At 40.7% G+C, this 18,017-nt stretch overlaps 2 protein-coding genes across 6 annotated transcripts; one reads left to right on the top strand and one right to left on the bottom strand.

Annotated features, from left to right (window-relative positions):
• Positions 1–13: 13 nt before the first annotated feature.
• mocs3 (molybdenum cofactor synthesis 3) lies at positions 14–12,699 on the top strand. 3 transcript variants are annotated; one of them, XM_087142911.1, is made up of 13 exons: positions 14–167; positions 1,165–1,284; positions 1,767–1,908; positions 2,507–2,599; positions 3,570–3,690; positions 5,979–6,057; positions 6,401–6,514; positions 7,141–7,249; positions 7,818–7,880; positions 8,245–8,408; positions 8,810–8,963; positions 10,133–10,225; positions 10,787–12,699. In XM_087142911.1, the coding sequence occupies exons 2-13, from the start codon at positions 1,177–1,179 to the stop codon at positions 10,936–10,938; spliced, it is 1,392 nt and encodes a 463-aa protein (XP_086999037.1). In that variant the 5' UTR covers positions 14–167; positions 1,165–1,176; the 3' UTR covers positions 10,939–12,699. The 3 variants fall into 3 exon arrangements, with proteins under 3 accessions (XP_086999037.1, XP_086999043.1, XP_086999040.1); XM_087142917.1 differs by having other exon boundaries at positions 25–159; XM_087142914.1 differs by having other exon boundaries at positions 29–167; positions 1,162–1,284.
• On the bottom strand, positions 11,689–17,991 carry LOC110978403 (GRB2-associated-binding protein 4-like). 3 transcript variants are annotated; one of them, XM_022233385.2, is made up of 2 exons: positions 17,720–17,991; positions 11,689–16,443 (listed from the first exon to the last, which is right to left on the bottom strand). In XM_022233385.2, exons 1-2 carry the CDS (start codon positions 17,954–17,956, stop codon positions 16,225–16,227), a joined length of 456 nt encoding a protein of 151 aa, XP_022089077.2. In that variant the 5' UTR covers positions 17,957–17,991; the 3' UTR covers positions 11,689–16,224. The 3 variants fall into 3 exon arrangements, with proteins under 3 accessions (XP_022089077.2, XP_022089078.2, XP_086999062.1); XM_022233386.2 differs by having other exon boundaries at positions 17,839–17,970; XM_087142936.1 differs by lacking the exon at positions 17,720–17,991 and adding an exon at positions 16,931–17,706.
• Positions 17,992–18,017: the final 26 nt, after the last annotated feature.

Raw genomic sequence — 18,017 nt, 5'->3', positions numbered from 1 at the left:
GCCAAGTAATTTAGGCACGGTTACAAAGTTGAGAAATACAAAGAGGGCGCTATTGCAAATGGCGCTTCCCATTGGGGCGTGCGTGACTTGCGCACCTGACAATGCCTAAAGGAATCGACATCAGAGGAAATTAGTGTCCTGGAGCAGATCAACACTGTGGTACAGTGGTAGGGCTCAGTACTCTGACACTTGTGACAATGTTCTCTGTTTTATCATTAGTCCTACAAACAAGTACTAGTAAAGTTGGCCTACCGGCCCAGACATGCCATCGCCAGAGTGTCCCCCTGGTCACGCAGAGAACTCAGTCCCTAGAATTGTGTGGGGTTCGACCACCTGACCACAGTCCATATCCTGAACACATAGACCACTAATCATGCTAGTCTTGTGTGTATAGCCATGATTTTGAAAAGTATGGGCAAACAATGGGCGATTCGTTGGATGGCAGTGCATTCAGTGCACATTACATGAAACGCAAAAATTTACATTGCCCGTACTTCCAGAACTGTAAGATTTACACAAACCGTAAGTTATAACAGAAATAGAAAACATTTAGTTCACGTGAAGTATTTTAAAATAATAAATGTGTAACTATTTCAAAAACATCATAAATTGAATGTTTACCCCATTAACTGATAAATTGTGACCCCAAAATGAATAAAAAGATCCTGCGTTTCCCCACCCACAAGAAATCCCCTTTTGGCTGTCTGCGCTCCCAGGCTGATATTAGATGATGTCATCGCCAGAACGCTGACGTGGGGCTGACGTGGGGGGCATGGGTATCTGCTGGGGGCACAGATATGACCTACAATTTAAATCACGATCGCACGCCTTCATGACTGGCTGCCTAACTGATTGCACTACACACTCACTGGCTTTGTTCACATTGTCATTGTCATTGTATGTGTAGGAAGAAAACTTGGTTTAACATTAATACAATAGCGCTCAAAATTCTGATGTTTTAGAAATACAACAGAAAGAAAGATGATCTAAGTGAGTGACTTTTTTCGCCATGTTGGCTTCCGAAGTACACTGTGTATTACCTACATGTACATGTATATATAATGATTGAAATATAAGGCCAAAAAGTTTGCCTAATAATGTTTTCCCCATCAATTCCTTGCTACATGTATGTTAATTTAACTGTGTGGTTGGTTGTCTCAGCAGATTTTTGCCTAAATGGATGTGGAAAAGTTGCAAGCCCAGCTGGAAGAGGCAAGGAAGGAGATTGAGGTCTTGAAGAAGAGGTTGGTAGAAAACAACAGTGCTACGAGACGCTTGGACAAGGTGAGCATTCACCGATAAAACTTTAGCCCAAGGTAGAAGGTGGATGGTTAGATTTGAAGTATTGGTTTCTGGTAAATGTTGGTATAAACAGGTAAGTCTTGATGCAATGGTTTTATTTTTTCAGAGTTTTTGAACAGCAGTACCATGGTCAAGTTTGAACTTTGCATAGCTGTATTCTTGAACCTTCATGTAGGCTGACTGTATCTTTGAATGTTGTGGCAATGGAGCAGTTTGAATGCAAGCAAAATCTGACGGCAGTTATTCTTGAAATTTTGAAACTTGCCATTTTTGGTGATTTTCAAATGCTTGATATGTATGTCTGATGGGCATCATCAACTGACGTGATTGTACATGTATGTTCCCATTTTGTGTTTAGAAAAATCTCTAGATGTACATGTATGTTTTAGACTTATTAAATTGTAAATATCACTACTTCTTATTTATGTAAATTTTGCAATTTCATTTTTTTCATTTATTGACAGGAAGAGAAGCTCATTGATGAATTTTCTTCAAAGAAAGAATGCTGTGAGGACTCTGCTCCATTAAGGAAAAAAACGAAATTGGACAATGCAAGCATCGAGCGTTACGGCAGGCAACTTATTCTACCCGAAATTGGAGTCAAAGGTAAAGATTTCTTGTCATTTAAGATATTGGGACATATATGTGTGTATTGTATGTGTATGACCCTGTCAGAAGAGGGCAGCTGGGCAGAGCAGCCTATCTCAATCTTCTTTGCTGGTTGGGGGAGAGTTTCTAGTCACAGTGCTGCAGGCTGTTTTAAATGGTTGAAGCCTTTTTGTGCAGAGAATTACCCAATGGACTGCAACTATTTATTTTCGTCTTCTTGATGAACATAACCAGCCTGCAAGATAATCTGCCTTGAATATGTATAGAAGTAGTAAGATGCTGCCCAGTGCTGTTTTCACCCTAAAAGAGCTGAGGGGGGGGGAATTTGAAACCCCTGCAGCATTATTTTGATTCACATGCTAAAGGAGTTTTGCCAGTAATGCCTTACAATCCTTTTTACAATAATCTTACGAAAATTGAATTTACAGTTCTCATGAACATGATGAAAAACCAATTTTTTTCCAGACAGTTGAACTAAAAATGTTAACTTAATGTGAGCTACATGAACATGTGTAGATGCCCACCACAACAAAACCCCATGTACATTGTACATGTGGGACAAAATTTAAGAGGAACTGTTTCTTTGTCTTGGCAGGTCAACTCAGGCTGTGCAATAGCTCTGCATTGATAGTTGGTGCTGGTGGACTCGGATGCCCTGCTGCTATTTATCTAGCAGCTGCAGGGATAGGTAGGAATGCAGACCTGGTGTAAGTTCTCTGCAAAGTGTAAAAGCCAGTTTTGCTCTCCGTAATCCCAAGCCTCCCAGATGTTTCAAAGTTATGAGGAGGTTTGGAGAGGTATTTTTTTAACAGGATTTGGGGAGGTACCGGTGTGTAGATCTCAGCCTCTGTTAAGTTACTTTACTACTTGATGCTCCTTAAAACTAAATGGAATGTACAGGGTCTCTTTCAAAGCTTTGAAGGTTACTGGGTAGGGAAGGGAAAACTCGCCTAAATATGCATATGCTTCAGTCTTCTAGTGGCAGTTTGATGAAGGCACCATTACTGCAGTTACATTGATTGCCCACAGGTACTTCAGTACAAATCTGGATAAATTTGGTGTCATCAATTCGGGACAAACCTTGGTTTTGTTTGTGCTTCGTAAAAGCCATAAAAGCCTCATTTCCAGGCTGCTTTCAAACAGAGCACTTGCAATACATACATGTAAAACCTGCCCTCTCATCGATGTCAGGTACACTTTTGAAAATGTATATATCCCAAGATATTGGACACTGACATTTTAGGCATGGACGAATCTGATTCCCTCACGACAGTGGAAGTCAATGCTTAGTTACAAATGAGATGTCCACAGTAGGCGTCTGGATTGCAGCAACACCTGATAGGAGTCAGAGTGCCAGTGAAATTAGACACCAATCTGAAATGCTCCATGTCCCCCATCCCCCCAAAAAGATTACAACCCAAATAGGAAAGGAATAGATGTGAGGATTTACATTACATTCTCAGTTATGTTGGAATGGTTTAATGTACCAACAAAGAGTTAAAATCAACAGAGTCTCGATACAGTTAGGTTAAAGGTCCCTATATTTGATGCTGTTTACCCCCCCCACATCTGGGATCAAAGTTATAGAAGGTAAGCTTTCATGACTCACAGAAGTTTTCAGACCTGTTCATCAGTCTTCTTGCCTCTGTTTTCTTCAGGCCAGCTAGGCATTGTTGACTACGATGCAGTGGAGCTTAATAATCTTCATCGGCAGGTGCTACACACAGAGGCCGGAGTAGGACAACCCAAGTCAGCCTCAGTCTCGTCCAGTGTTTCAAGGTAAAGGATTGAAAGGTTCCCAGATGACTGGTGTTTGGTTGCTGTTGTGTGTAGCGGTAACATATGACACAGCTGAGCTGTTACGTTGGCCACTTCTTTTGCCTTTGTAATACCAAAGAATGTCAGAAGGCTGAAGTCCTATAGAAAGTCATTGGGGAACACTTTGTACATGTACGTGTAGTTTGCCTTCCTCTCCCTATGGGTAATTTACTTGGACATTAAAACAAGGAAGTACACTTACATTTACAAACATGAGCTTTATTGTTTATTTGAAATATTTGGACTTGGTATTTAATGATGCAGCAAACTCTAATTGGGCGGTTTTAAACCGTTTGAAAAAAAAGGCATTCAAGTTCAATGGGGCAAAGTTGACTTGTGAAGTGGACATATATTGCCTGGACTGATGTACAAGAAATTCAGTAGGGCTGGGTAGTTGCAGTTAAATCCAGTCATTCTTACATCATGTGTCAACTAGCCTGGATTGGCTTTATCCAGGAAATTTCTGCAGATACAGGTTTCTGGGTCACATAGAAACAGAGCTGGTAACAAGTCAACTTTTGTAAGTCTAAGCCAAGTCACAAGTCATTTGCTCCAGTCATAAGTCAAATCACAAGTCAAGTCACAAGTCCCTTGATGACAGGTCACGTCAAGTCACAAGTCGATTCGGTCCAAGCACAAGCAAGTCACAGGTCTTTTTGTCTAAGTACAAGTCAAGTCGCATGATGTGTGATTTCAAGCCACAGCTTAGTATTGGTTCCAAGACCTGCAATAGTTATTCCACGATACGTGACATGAACCACACAGGAAGATTTTGGATATTTTGTTTGATGAGGGGCGGCAACAGACTATGGTAATAATTGTAGGATATGCATTATTCATATCACTTGAGTGACGATTGGTGGAAGTTATGCAAATAACTGTCAACATGCTTCACTTTCAAGACGATTTCAAATTCAAACATCCTCCAAGATCATTGTTTAACATTTTTTAAAAGATGTTTTGAGTTGAGCACTCACAAAAATCCTCCTATAGTTTAGAGCAGTAGCCAAAAACTTGCGATACACAAAAAAACCTAACCATTTTTAATTTTTCTGAGTTGCACATTGTCGCCTTCACATATGGTCACGAAGTATGATGTCTCTGTTTGCTTTGATATCGGGAATTTAGCCCATTTCTCCCAGACTAGAAATTTACCGGATGAATGCTCAACAAATATCTTAATATGGGTAGTTGTTATAAATTAATCTATTAACCCTAACACTCCTCAATCCTTCACCTGTTGGAGGACTGAGGGGTGTTAGGGTTAATGAATCTTGAAGGTATCTTACAACCACATAAGTGCGGCATTTTACGTGGAACTTTTACTGTATGTTATCCTATCCCCCCACAGCCAGTTACCATCTCTTAATATCTCATAATATCCTAACCCCAGCTGTCCTTGGAACAGTACATGGCCATAATGAGTTCGAGTATCGCCTAATATTTTTTTGTACCAATGTTTACAAACACTCCTTGTTTCTGAGAACAATTCCTTCTTTGAATAACCTTCATGCATCAGTCACCTCTGCTTCAATCTCTCAGTTCAATACCACCCTCAGTACATACTAGATATTCATCGGTCTTACGTGTATGCGTGTCCTTGGCGTGATATCCCAGTGTGAGGACTTTGCCAAGTACCAGCATAGAAATCATCGGCTTTAGATATCAGGACGCCATTATATTTTCAGTTCTAGGTTGAGTGATGTCATGAACTGATATGAATAATTCAATTTAAGGCTCAAACAAAGCTCTTGATTGGCTGTCCTGGAAAGTTAGAAAAAAACAATGAAAAACGTAAGAACTCAAGAACGAATGTGCTAGATCACAACAGCCAAGTAATTCAGACATAGTCACATAATGTAATTGTAATGGTTCGATTGAATTGTTTTCTGACTTGCATTGGTAACAAGTCATAATGTGCAAGTCCAAGTCAAGTCACAAGTCTTTTTTGCAAGTCCAAGTTAAGTCACAAGTCAAAAACTGAAAGTTACAAGTCAAGTCACGAGTCACAAAAATAGTAACACCAGTCCAAGTCAAGTGACTCAAGTCTACAACTATGCATGGAAATAATGCAATAGATTAATGTATGTTGTACCAGATGTTTACACAGACTTGTAATTGCAGTTGATGTAGATGATCATTCAAAAATTGCTCTAAGTGGATTTGATTTTGTTTTGTTGCTTAATCTATACAGGCCAGTGCATTTTTGTTTGTTCGTTTCCATTTGAAGCAAGGTGTTTGTGTTTCAGATTAAATTCCTCGGTTTGGTGTGTGCCTTACCACATGCAGTTGGACAGTAGAAATGCCATGGATGTCATTAACAAATATCCTTTATAGATTGCAAGTATATAAATGTATTTATAAAGCAAAACCTTGGACCTTTTAGGTACTATCTGATCATGATTGGGAGTGTGGCTGTGCTATAAGAGGTTGGTTGATTGATATGACTGGTGGGTCGGCTGGCTGGATTTCTTCATAGGTTTGGTTGGTTTATTTTGTTAGTAGGTTGGTCAGGCTTTTTAGAGCTCAAATATTTGGACAGTTAGTCACTTCTCTGTTCAGCTTTTTGGTCCAGTTCTAGTTTTTTGTACAGAACCGATGCTTTGCTACGTTTACGCAGAGCAAGGGCCATTCAAAACATGTTTATCCTTAATACTTTGTGGTCACATATGACATAGTGCTGGACTGCACTGATAACGTTGCAACTCGATACCTCCTCAATGATGCCTGCATCTTGGGAGGGAAACCACTGGTTTCTGGTAGTGCTCTCAGGTTTGAAGGACAGGTAAGGTGCACAGAAGTTTGGACCAGAATGTTTATTTGGGGGGAGCCTAAGTTTTTTAGTTTTTTGGGGGGCTGGGAGTTAAAGGGAGTTTGAAGATATTTGATGACTTGTTAAATGGAAAGAATCTAGTTTCTAGTAATTGCCTTGGAAGTGTGGTAAGTTTTCCTGTGTTCAGTACTTTGGGAAAATTGAAATGTCTTTTGAACCTGAGCCTTACAATTTTTGTTTTTAACTTGATGCCAGATTCATTTTTTTCCAGCAATATTGAAACTGTTTTGGTCATAAGCTCAAGTGGATTGGCCAATTTCTTGGGGGGAATGAGGGGCACTTCATGGACTTGTTTTCTGTAATTAAGGTGGGCTCACTGCCCTCCCCCAAGCAAAGAAGTGAATGCAGCTGACAGTGAAAATGCAATCGTTCATTGTCATTAAATGGTACATGTACACGTAGCTTCTCACAGTCTGGTACTTACGAGATTAGAGTGAAAGTTTATTGAGGTTTTCCCTACCATTACAGCATTTTGATTTATTGTCATATTTTGTGACAGTGTAAATATGTAAGCAAGAAAAGTAGAAAGGAGAAAATGAAGTACTGATACTTCAGAAAATTTGTCATTTTTTTTTCAGCTCACTGTGTACAACTATGAAGGTGGGCCGTGCTACAGGTGTCTGTATCCCAAACCGCCGCCCCCTGAGACGGTCACAAACTGCTCCTCTGGAGGTGTTCTGGGCGTCGGTAAATAAAATAATTCACAGGTTCTCAGTGGTCAAAATCTGGAAAAGTCCCAGATCCTTTAAGTCCTCAAAAGCAGTTTAAAAGACCACAAGCCTGATATTTCCTCCTTCCCTTCACCCTGCTTTCAAATCCTTGAGACAGTTATTCAGATGATTTTTGTTTTAATTGAAATTTCAGACACAGTGGTTGTTCTGTATATTCTTGTTCAAGTCCCCATTGAATTGTGCAAACAGATCTAAAATGATTGAGCGATTCCTACCTCGAACCCCAATTAAATAATAAACATAAGATTGAGTTTTCCATAAGAAAGTCTTCCGGATGTGTGCTGGTGGTTTGCCTGCTACTGATAAAGTTTTAAGAATGTTCAGCTTCGAAGTTTGATCTACATCACTCAATCTTGCATCCTTTTGAAAGTGTGATCACATTTTTGTGAACACTGATACGCGGAGCTCTTAGGTTTGTGGTGTTTTATTGGAGTTAGAGGTCAAGTTCTTGTTTGATCAGAATGATTTTTAGAAACTTGTAATAATTTAACTCCAACTGTATGCTCGTTTTTGTTTTCACACAGTTCCTGGGATTATTGGCTGCTTTCAGGCACTGGAGGCATTGAAAATTGCAGTAGGTTTAAAAGGTATATTATGGCAATGTTATTCATCCAACAGGGCACTCCCTGTAATTATTGCTGCTGAGCTCAAGACCAAATTTTGAGTTGGTGAAGCATCCCTGGTGAGAGCACAAGATATTTGGTAATTTAGCATTCTCAAGGAAAGATCAACTCCTCTAGTATACCGAAATGAAACGCCATCCGCACAAGTATGCATGCAAAAGGCATCAACATGAGAACCAGTGCTTGAACCAACACGCATGCCTACATGTATTCTGTTACTTTGCACTTCACTTCCTGGTTCAGAATGACGTCACTCTTCAATACTCCATGTAGATTTGGGACATTTTGTCAAGTATTGACCTGTCTAACTTGTTTCCCTCGTCATCAGCTTCCTTCAGCCAGAAGCTTCTCCTCGTTGATGCATTGGATGGTAGCCTCCGCACCATCAAGTTGCGTCCCAGACAGCCCAGCTGCAACATTTGTGGCACACAGCCTTCGGTCACAAGACTTGTTGATTATGAAGCATTCTGTGGAGCAAGTGCTACAGACAAGGTAAAAAAAAAACTCAGAATGATTTGAAATTTTTGTGAATCGCTTCCTTGAAGACCCAGTGGCGTGTAAGCTAGCCTGGGGATGCACACATTTTCCAAGGGGCTCTAAAAGCAACAGCCTGTAGCTTGTCTATACAGTGTAGGTTGTTTCATTTCAAAATCTTTTGGATTGGTTAGGGGGATAGGTGACACTCGTCCACTGGCCCTCAGGTTTTTCACCTGTAGGGGAGTACATGTAAAGGAAGTAAACGCCAGCCTCAATGTTTAGTTTGTGCTCAAACTTGCCTTGAGCTGTCAAAAATGGATGACTTTGCTAATGATGCATACATCAGGCTTGTTTCGCCTGGGCTCCCGGGTGCTAGCTTGTTTCAGTTGTTTCGTTCTTCCAATCTTGTTTGGCAGTGTATGAGTCTCCATCTTCTGCCTCCTGACGACAGAATCGGTGTCCACAGCCTGTCCTCAATACTCCAAGAGGACGAGCCAGTCAAGTCTTCTGTCTTCCTCGACGTCAGACCAGCAGTGGAATTCGAGATCTGCCATCTGCCTCATTTCACCAGTATCCTTTACTGTGCACAATTGGTTGCAAGAAAGCTGTCTATCCAAACATTTTTTTTCAAAAGACTGGGGCTAGAAAACGTTTAGTTCTAGGTACTATAACCGACAAGCCAGGACAACTAAGAAGTCAATTTTTGATAATAAGAATTTCAGTTTCATGAACAGTCAACTAATTGACTATTTATGATGGAGGAAATAAGAAACAAAAATACCAGTAGTTGCAGTAATGTGCAAAACTGCACATTTTTTATCTCAGCAGTGTCTTCTGGTTCTGGTTGCTCTGCCAGAAACATGTAATGACTTAACAAAACCAGTATAATGTAAATAGTGGCTTGTGTGAAACAGTTAATCCTTTTGGAGTTGATAGACTGCATATGTGACCCGTTCTGTGAAAAAGGGTATTAAGGGACGCCGTGCGATTTCACGCTAAGGGCTTTTCTATGTGGAGAGGGTGATTTTGACTTTTTGGTTTTACTTCTATATTATATCAATGCTTTCACATTTCATACCAGAAACCTAACTGTTGCTATGGATATTCAAGAGACTTTCTTCTTGGCTGATTTCTTTTTTCCAATTCCTGTGTTTAAAGGGCTCTATCTCTGAAAGCACTTCTGAATATGATTATGCAAAAATCAGCATATCTCTGAATTGCAAAATGCCACAGGGTCAAACCTACACCAAATTAAAGCTTATAATGTAACCGATTCAGATGTGTATGTAACTCATTTTGGAAAAAATACCCATTTTTGTGGAGCTGGTCACATATTTTAGAATATTGTCAGAAATAAAACTATCCACAAGCATTTTGTCAGAGAATAAATATTTGGCATGGCCTAACCCTGAATTGCATGCATGGCATTGCTCAAATTGGGATCTCTAGATGGGCAAGCATGGACAGACAAACACAGAGACCCTCACAGGTGCCTGTTTACTATTTCTTTGTGAGGGTTATGAAGGAAAATCTCTCTAACAAGGATGCGGTTCAAAGCCCAAACCAGAAATTAATGTTGTTGGAGTCTACTTTCTTAATGTTTCACATTGTTGTGGTTACCTGTATATTATCATTGCAAACTTCAGGATGGACAAGATAGCCCAAATGATGTGACGACACAAGTTTTGTCCTTCAATTTTTCTCAAGTTTCTTATAATTCTTAATGTAGCTCATCCCAGATATTCCTATTGATGAAGTGGGCAAGTCGGAGCCTCTAGCTCTCATCAGAAGAGAGGTGGCTAAGAGAACAAATAGTGGGAGCAAATCTCAAGGTAAGATTGCATCCTTTCAGCAAACTTAACTGATTATTTTGGTAAATCAGAAATACATGTTGTTGGAACGTTGCTTTTAAGTGCTAACTTCTCACTTGCGGTCTTGAAACAATGGTTACAGATTATTTTATTTGCATTTTCAGTGTGCAGTCTACCACCTTGATCTCAGGCCATGTCTGAAAGTGGTTCTTTGGGGCTACAGCTTCTGTTTTGCCATAAGCAAACCAGGATGAGTAGCCACAGCCATAGACAGCAGTGTCCATTTAAGACACAGCTTGATATCAAAGATACTCGGAGTAAAGGCCAGTGTAGATTTTAGGAAAATGCATAAGCGAAGCAAATTTGATATTGCAAACATTGCAGCGAAATGTGAAATGTGTTCAGCTTTCGTGAATTTGCAGCACAGATATTTGATCTGTGTCACAATTTTGCATTGGCGTTTGCTTTTGCACCATGTATGATCTGACCTTAAGTGTGACATACATGTTATGATTTCTGTGCAAATGGCTTGTGCCTGATGATCATTTTGAAATCTTTCCTTCCCATGCTTCTCTTTCGTAGTGTTGGTGGTTTGCCGGCAGGGCAACGACTCGCAGATTGCCGTGAAGATATTACAAGAGAAGCTGGGCTCCTCTTCAGCAGTAATCCGGGACATTGTAGGGGGACTGGTTGCATGGACTTGCCACATTGATCCCAACTTCCCCAGGTACTGAGAAGGCAGGATTCCAAACAGCCATGGTCGCGACGACATCTATTGAGGTGGACCGTGCCATCAAGCGCACCCCATCCTCTGAGGATGGAAGGGGGGTTAGAGGCTCATCAAGTCACTGCTTCTGACCAAGTACATGACTGTACTGAGTCCTTGAGCAAGCCATTTCACCCCAAACTGCACTCTGCACATAGTTTGAGTCATATTGGCAGTACACTAGTTTAGCTCCACATTGGTATTTGATGTTAAAACCGAAATTCATTTTGTTGTTGGAATGTCCTTTATACAGTGACCCTCCTACAGAATCCTTTTTTCTCAGTTTGCATGCTTGCTATGAATGCTGGTTGTTTGGGAGGACATTCAGTGAGATGCCTGCAGTAATAAACAGGGAGTCCTGGGTTCGAGTCCAGTCCAGGCCACCTCAAGCAGAATTTCTCTCCGACCATGCCAACCACAAATGGTAAAGCACCTAAATCACTGTCTAGTCCATCGGAAGTCCCTTTACGAATCCTGTCACTGGATCTGTCACAAGACCAGTCACAAGTAACAGGGTGAACAGTAACAAAGGAATGCTTTGATCACAATTCATTTGAATGACTTGCGATTTGGCCCGAGACTGGATGACTTGTGATCGACTTGATACAACATTACATTAAATACTGAAGAGCAGACCACAGTGCCAGTGTTAGGATTCATTTCAATCAGATACAAAAACGCCAGGAAATACTGCACTCATCTGATATCCACACAGTACTTGAAAATTGCACACTGTAATAATTTATTTCAATATTCGTCTTTGAGGCACGTACACATAAAATACACTTTATAATATCACCTACAGTAGTTGAGTTGGTGTTTTACTTGTGTAAAATGCATATCAATACACAATGAAAATCAAACATCACTATTTCATTTCACACTTATTTTAAGTACCATTTCTGTTTGGGAAAAAAGTGAAGCTTCATTTAAGATCGTTTCTTTACTGTCGTAGCTTGAAGCAATGTCAGTTATCTGCAGCATCATATCTGCCTTGCACTTACTTGTACATGGTGACATTCTGTGGTCATTTATCAACATCTTACACACCATCTGTGGTTGGTTTGCTTTGTGACACGCTCTACGTAAGCCACACACGTCATAAAGTTATTAAGTGGAGACTTGGGTTTACTACATTTACATGCGTATGTAGTTAAAAGCTGGACATTTGTAACTCTCCAATGACAGTTCAATGTAAGAGTTGGAAGGTTGAAGTATGTGAATAAAATGTCCAGACAGCACACAGGTTGTCTGAATAGAAAACACAGTGGGCAACGTTGTCTCGCTGTGTCCATTTCAAGTACTAAGTAAAGTTAAATGGTACAGAGCAGGGAGTTACCAGTACATTCTTTCCAATTCAACTTGAAGGCAGGCTGAATATTGGATTACAAAACAGGTGCATTATCAACAGACTCGACCAATTGTTAGGTGGGCATGTTTTGCCCACGAAATTCTGTTGAAATGCATCAGTACAGCTCTAATATAACGTACATGTATGTCAGGTCATTGGCGGAGTCGCGCCTTCTCAAATTGGATGGTCAATCATCTGCAAGTTGGGGACAAGGCTAAGACACAGCCAACAGATTGTACATGTAAATGTTGAAATCCCTCTACACCCTGTGGATTGCAGCCGAGAACAAACACCAACCCAATTACATGAACTGACTTGGCACCAAATCTACAAGTTCGTTTTCCACAGCGGTGTTTTCGACAGAGCTCTTTGTTTCTAGTAAAAACACTCCCCCTCCCAGAAAGAAATGCAAGCTTGTATGCATTTTAAACATTACATGTTTCAAATATCTGATACATGTCTTCAAAAGGCATTTTGTTCAACAATATGTTACAAGGCCACTTCAATGTGTATGTGTTTTAAAAACACTTCAATGTGTAAGAATTTTAAAAACAAAATTGTATAATGTCATGCATGTATGTCTACATGTAGACATGTTCAATGCACACCTACACGCAGCTTCTCTTTGAGTTGATATTTCCTCTAGAAAAAGTGATTGTTGCCCCCAATTATTCACCTGAATACTCCAGACACTTCAGAAGTGGAGTGAGCTTATCAAACCTCACTGTACGTGGGTATAATTTTTTTTCCTGGAAATCACAAAGTAATATTAGTAATGAGAAGGCCAACCTTAGACAAAACAGTAGAAACTTAAAACCTAAACTTCAAACAAAACCCTCCAAATGGTGTAGTTTGTAGGCATGGCTTTTCCCCATGGGCGTCATGGTTGGCTTCTGGAATGTAGAATTATCATAAGAATGGTGGTACTTAATTTGGATGGGCTTTTGGGCAATTACATGTACATGTAATTTCATGGTAACAACACGACGATTTGATGCATTTTGACACGTCAGAAAGGGTGTGTGAGATTTTAACAAGTAAACAGAAAAAGAGGCATTGCTGTATATGCACTACAGTACTTCTGACACCAACTCCAAGTTGCATTTTACATAAAAAAATTCCTTTACTCGGCTAATACAGCTGTTTTACAATAGTGCGCCACCAAGAGTTTGCAACACGTTGGCTAATCATAACGCAGGAAATTTGTCGACCCTTTCCAAATGCGCATTGTGATTGGTCAACACGTTGCAAACTCTTGGTGGCACACTATTGTGAAACGCCCGTATTGTGAATGTTGACCCTGATTCTGCCAGATGAAGTATAGTTTATTGAGGCTGGTGCACTTTGTGGCATTGGGCAACCAATAGCTACCAAACAGGTGCCCATGATGAGAAGGTTGGAGCTGGCCCCATCAAACAATGCCACTCTTAGATCCTGTGGGAGCTGGCAACCACAGACTCCACAGCCATTCGACCTTTGGGATAGTTGACCTGTTAATCTTTTTTGTACTCAATAAAACTCTACATGCAAGAAAAATAAAAGTTGTCATTTTAAACAATAAAATGGGCTCAGATGTGACACAAGCCACTTAGACAACTGATGTGTCTGCCACAAAGTTTCTAGCCAAAATAGCCTGGAGGGTTAGGGTTGATGAGATTGGTAATGGAATGACACTTTCTGGTTCATAAGTGTGATGTCACTTTAGTTCAAATCACGCCCACTGCACAGAGTTACATGGAAACATGGAACCAGAAGGTAATGCACAACTTGAGTGCTCATCCAATGGAAGCTTGCGATCAGCGGTGCGTGTGCATGACAAAGTCGGGAGCCAAATTCCATGTATTTGAGTCATTCCTAACCAACCTCATTAATATTCATACTCATAATCAGCCAATTAAGTAAAAGCTTTGCGACCTTGACTTGTGTGTACAGGGAGCCTGCTTCATTGAATTACTGTACAGAAAAATGACAGTGTGCACTGAAAATGCACAATGCTATGTTTCGCAACCATGATTACATCTTGATATTAAAAGAAGCCTGGTAGTTCTGAATTCAGCAAAGGAAGTCAAATATCTGATCCATACCCCTAGCTGAAAAATGTAAGTCGGCAATGCCAAAAAATGTCAATATGCATACAAAAACCACACCATTAGCTGCTCTCTAGTACTACCATAATCAGCGTTGGCCCAGTTGTGCGGCAGCTGTGGTCCAACATGTACACGTGCCATTAGGGGTTTTAGGTCAAATATCCACAGTATTGGGCTGATTGCCAAATTAGGTACATGTATTTCAAATGTCAAAAGGCCAACTAAATGTCCACACAATAGGCTAAAGCAAGAGCAAAAGTCTACCGAGCTATGTCATCACAATACGTGTAGATAATTCAAATGTCAATAGGGAAATCAAATACCCATATGAAGAAAATTGTAGTATTACCAAGTGACCACTGGTGCATAATTTCACTGACGGGTACATCAAATACAGCATTGGTCATTCAAATGTCCCAAGGAAATGTTATTTAGCTATCGTGTTGAAGAGTCTAGAAATTAAGCACAATATGCCGTACCAGAAGATTCCCGACGCTGACAAGCAGCAACTTTACGATGCCTATAACTATGGTGAGGCCTATATTGAAGTGGCATCTTTGTCCATGTCAAAACCTTAACTTGAAGCGAACATGTCTTTATAAAATTTCTCTTAAAAAAGTTCTGGAATAAGTTTTGAAATGGGCATTAATTACCTCACCTGGAAGGCATTTCAAAGACTAATGTAAAGAAATAAAATAGGCCTTTAATAGCAACAATTGGTTTTAAAAATATCCACGATGATTTTTGGGTGAAAGTATTCTCTCAAATCATGATCATTTCAAACATCCACTAATTTGAAATCGCTATGTAAGATTTGGTTTCCCTAGTGGACATCTGTTTTTTCTATGTAGATATTTTACCCATTCAGTGGATATTTGATTTACCTATTTGTCTATGGTGGTACCTAGTGAAAATCTGAATGACCCATTTGGACACCACGTCATATTCTTGACACATGATCTATGTTGATGATTACTGTACAAGGGTGGATATTTGACCTGAAAAACCTATATAAATTCAGGATCCAAAAGTGTGACATTTTTGTGTCCCTTACACCTGGCCTGTGTAATTTGACATGGAAATATCACTGAAATTGAATTCAAACTACTTCTGTTTGTTTGGCCGGTAAGCTGCAGTAGTTCTTCACACTTGAAAATTAGAGAATGTGCTCTGAGTTTACAAAACCATGTCAGATGAGACAGGGACAACTAAAATATTGATACTGTGTACGATATGGGGCCGATGGCTACCCCCCCCACATGTCCAATCCCTAAACACACTCTAGACTACTGTTACCTGACACATCCTCCTAGATGTCTGTAAAGAATTCCTGAGATTCCAATCAAACAATGACCAACACAAAGGTGGTTTGTGTTTGTGTGTGGGGGGTGCTCTCTGCCCCATATCTTGCATCATATGAAAATATTGGACCCCTAACTCATAGAATGACCTATATGTACATGTATGTACGTATCAGTTGAGTCCGACAACCAGACCTTCCTCCTCGCATCCCCCTTGAGATAGTTGTAGTGACGTGTATGTACAGGTTCCAAAGTGACAGCACTTTAACAGTAGAAATGCAAAAAAAAATAAAAAAATCATCTTGTGGAATTCATCATCAGCTGTAGGTCTGCGTTAGATCATTTGGGGGTAGGTTTGTAGAGTGATCTGCCGCTATCCAAGTTGTTAAATTCCTGCATCTATATGAGGCAGAGCTCAAAGATGAAACTCGGGAAAAAAAGGAGATGCTGCAGTCTTCTTTGCTGTGCCATCACTGTACTGAATTCTTGGTTGCCTTAACTCCAAGGTCAAAGAGTCACTGTATGGAGCAGGCTTGGGAGGCACCACCTTGACGACTGGCTGCTTTGGCAAAGCAGATGGCCTGCATCCACTCCTGCAGTTCCTCCTGACAAGCCGCCTGCAGGTAGTACGTCCTCCGGCTCTCACTGGGCTTCAGTCGGAACACAAACTGCTTGCGATCGACGTCGGCCTCGGCTATTTCGGTGCCATTCAGTGGAATGTTCTTGTACAGATTCTGTTGAGGATTTGCAAAAGGCAGTGTTTACTTAAAGAACGGCTGAGCAGCTTCGCATTCTTTTAGCACAGACGAAGTCTAATACATGTAGTTGTGTTACACCCCAAGTATAACATCTGTCCATCGCAAAGGTCCCAACTATAATGCTGCAGCTAGCCAACACTGTGCACGTGTGCCACAATGTGCGGACATTATGTACACATCTGCTACACATACTAGCAGAATCTAATTCTTTTTCTTGGCTCAAGGTCAGGTTGGCATGTTTTCCATTAATTCTGTCAGGTGCAAGTCACTCAAACCTGGAGAAGGTTGAGAACTCTACAGAAATTTGCTCACTACAGTTGGGTTAGCCCAACTGCAGCACTATACTTGGGACTGATGCTGTACAGAAGCTGTTGTGTGTGTGTGTGGGGAGAGGGGGGGCGACAGTTGTACACAGATTCCGACTGCAGGTACATGTGCATGTCTAAGGATAGGGAAAGCTCACCTTGTACATGTACCTCCTGCAGATGTTACATTGCTAAGAAAATATTTCTCATCCTAACTAACTTCTCAAGTGCATAGCACCAGCACGTAGTCACACTGGATGATGATGCCTCACAGCGATATCCAGTCAACAATCTGACATTCTGAAAGCATCATCACACATTTTTATGGTAATTTTTAAGTGCCCCCAAAACATTCACTGCATGAAAAGCAACAGCACACATGTAAAAAATAAGGCCTGGTAAATCTAGGCCCAGTATGTGATTAGGGCCTAGGCCTACATGTACATTACACATAAGTCTCTGTTTGTCCTGCTTGTGCCTCTGTTAGGCCTGTTACACCCCCAACTATACCATCATTCCCCACTACAGTATAGTTCGGACCTTCCCGACTACAGTGGTCCAGTGTGCATACGTACATGTACTTACCTGCTTAAGCCCAGCATGTGCCAAAGTCATATTGTTTACAATATCTTGTCTTAGATGAACTGTGTCAAATAAACTTGGATATGGTTGAGAGGTTTTCTATAGAGGCTAGGCTAACTTGGGGAGGTTCCCGTTGGGGCATAGGGGCCTAACCATAACAGATATAGGCCTAATGAAATTGTTTGGTCTTGGTGTGAATGCTGCTGTTAGTCAGGCAGTGAATGGTGACTTTATACCTTGGAAATAAATTCGCTTGGGATTCTGATAGATGAATAAAACTTGATATAATCTGCTGCAAGACATAGGCGTAATAAGGATTTAGGCCTCGACCATGTTGGAAAACAACCCAACAACACGTTTCATACTTCTGCATCATTCCCGTAGTACAGCATGCTGCTCTTCAGCAGAAACCAGCGCTTCTCCCATTTATGAGACAGCTTTGATCTCTTAGTCAACCAACCACACTTCAAGTTCTCTGTCACACCTGCTTCAGGCCCATTGAGGGTTGTTCTTTCCAAAGTATTTAGAGTTGAATCTGCAGTGGTGATACACGCAACCTTCGTTTGTCCATCATCACCTTCCTCTACCCTGTCAGTAGCCATTTTGATTGCCCCATATCTTCAAAGAACAGCGCCCTCAATCTTCCAACGGTCGCGAATTAAC

Source organism: Acanthaster planci, linkage group LG01 (assembly GCF_054643075.1).
Source record: "Acanthaster planci isolate LZ-2023a linkage group LG01, COTS_SCS, whole genome shotgun sequence".
Lineage (NCBI taxonomy): Eukaryota > Metazoa > Echinodermata > Asteroidea > Valvatida > Acanthasteridae > Acanthaster > Acanthaster planci.
Note: the sequence above shows the minus strand (reverse complement) of the source record. Positions and strands in the feature narration are given on the sequence as shown.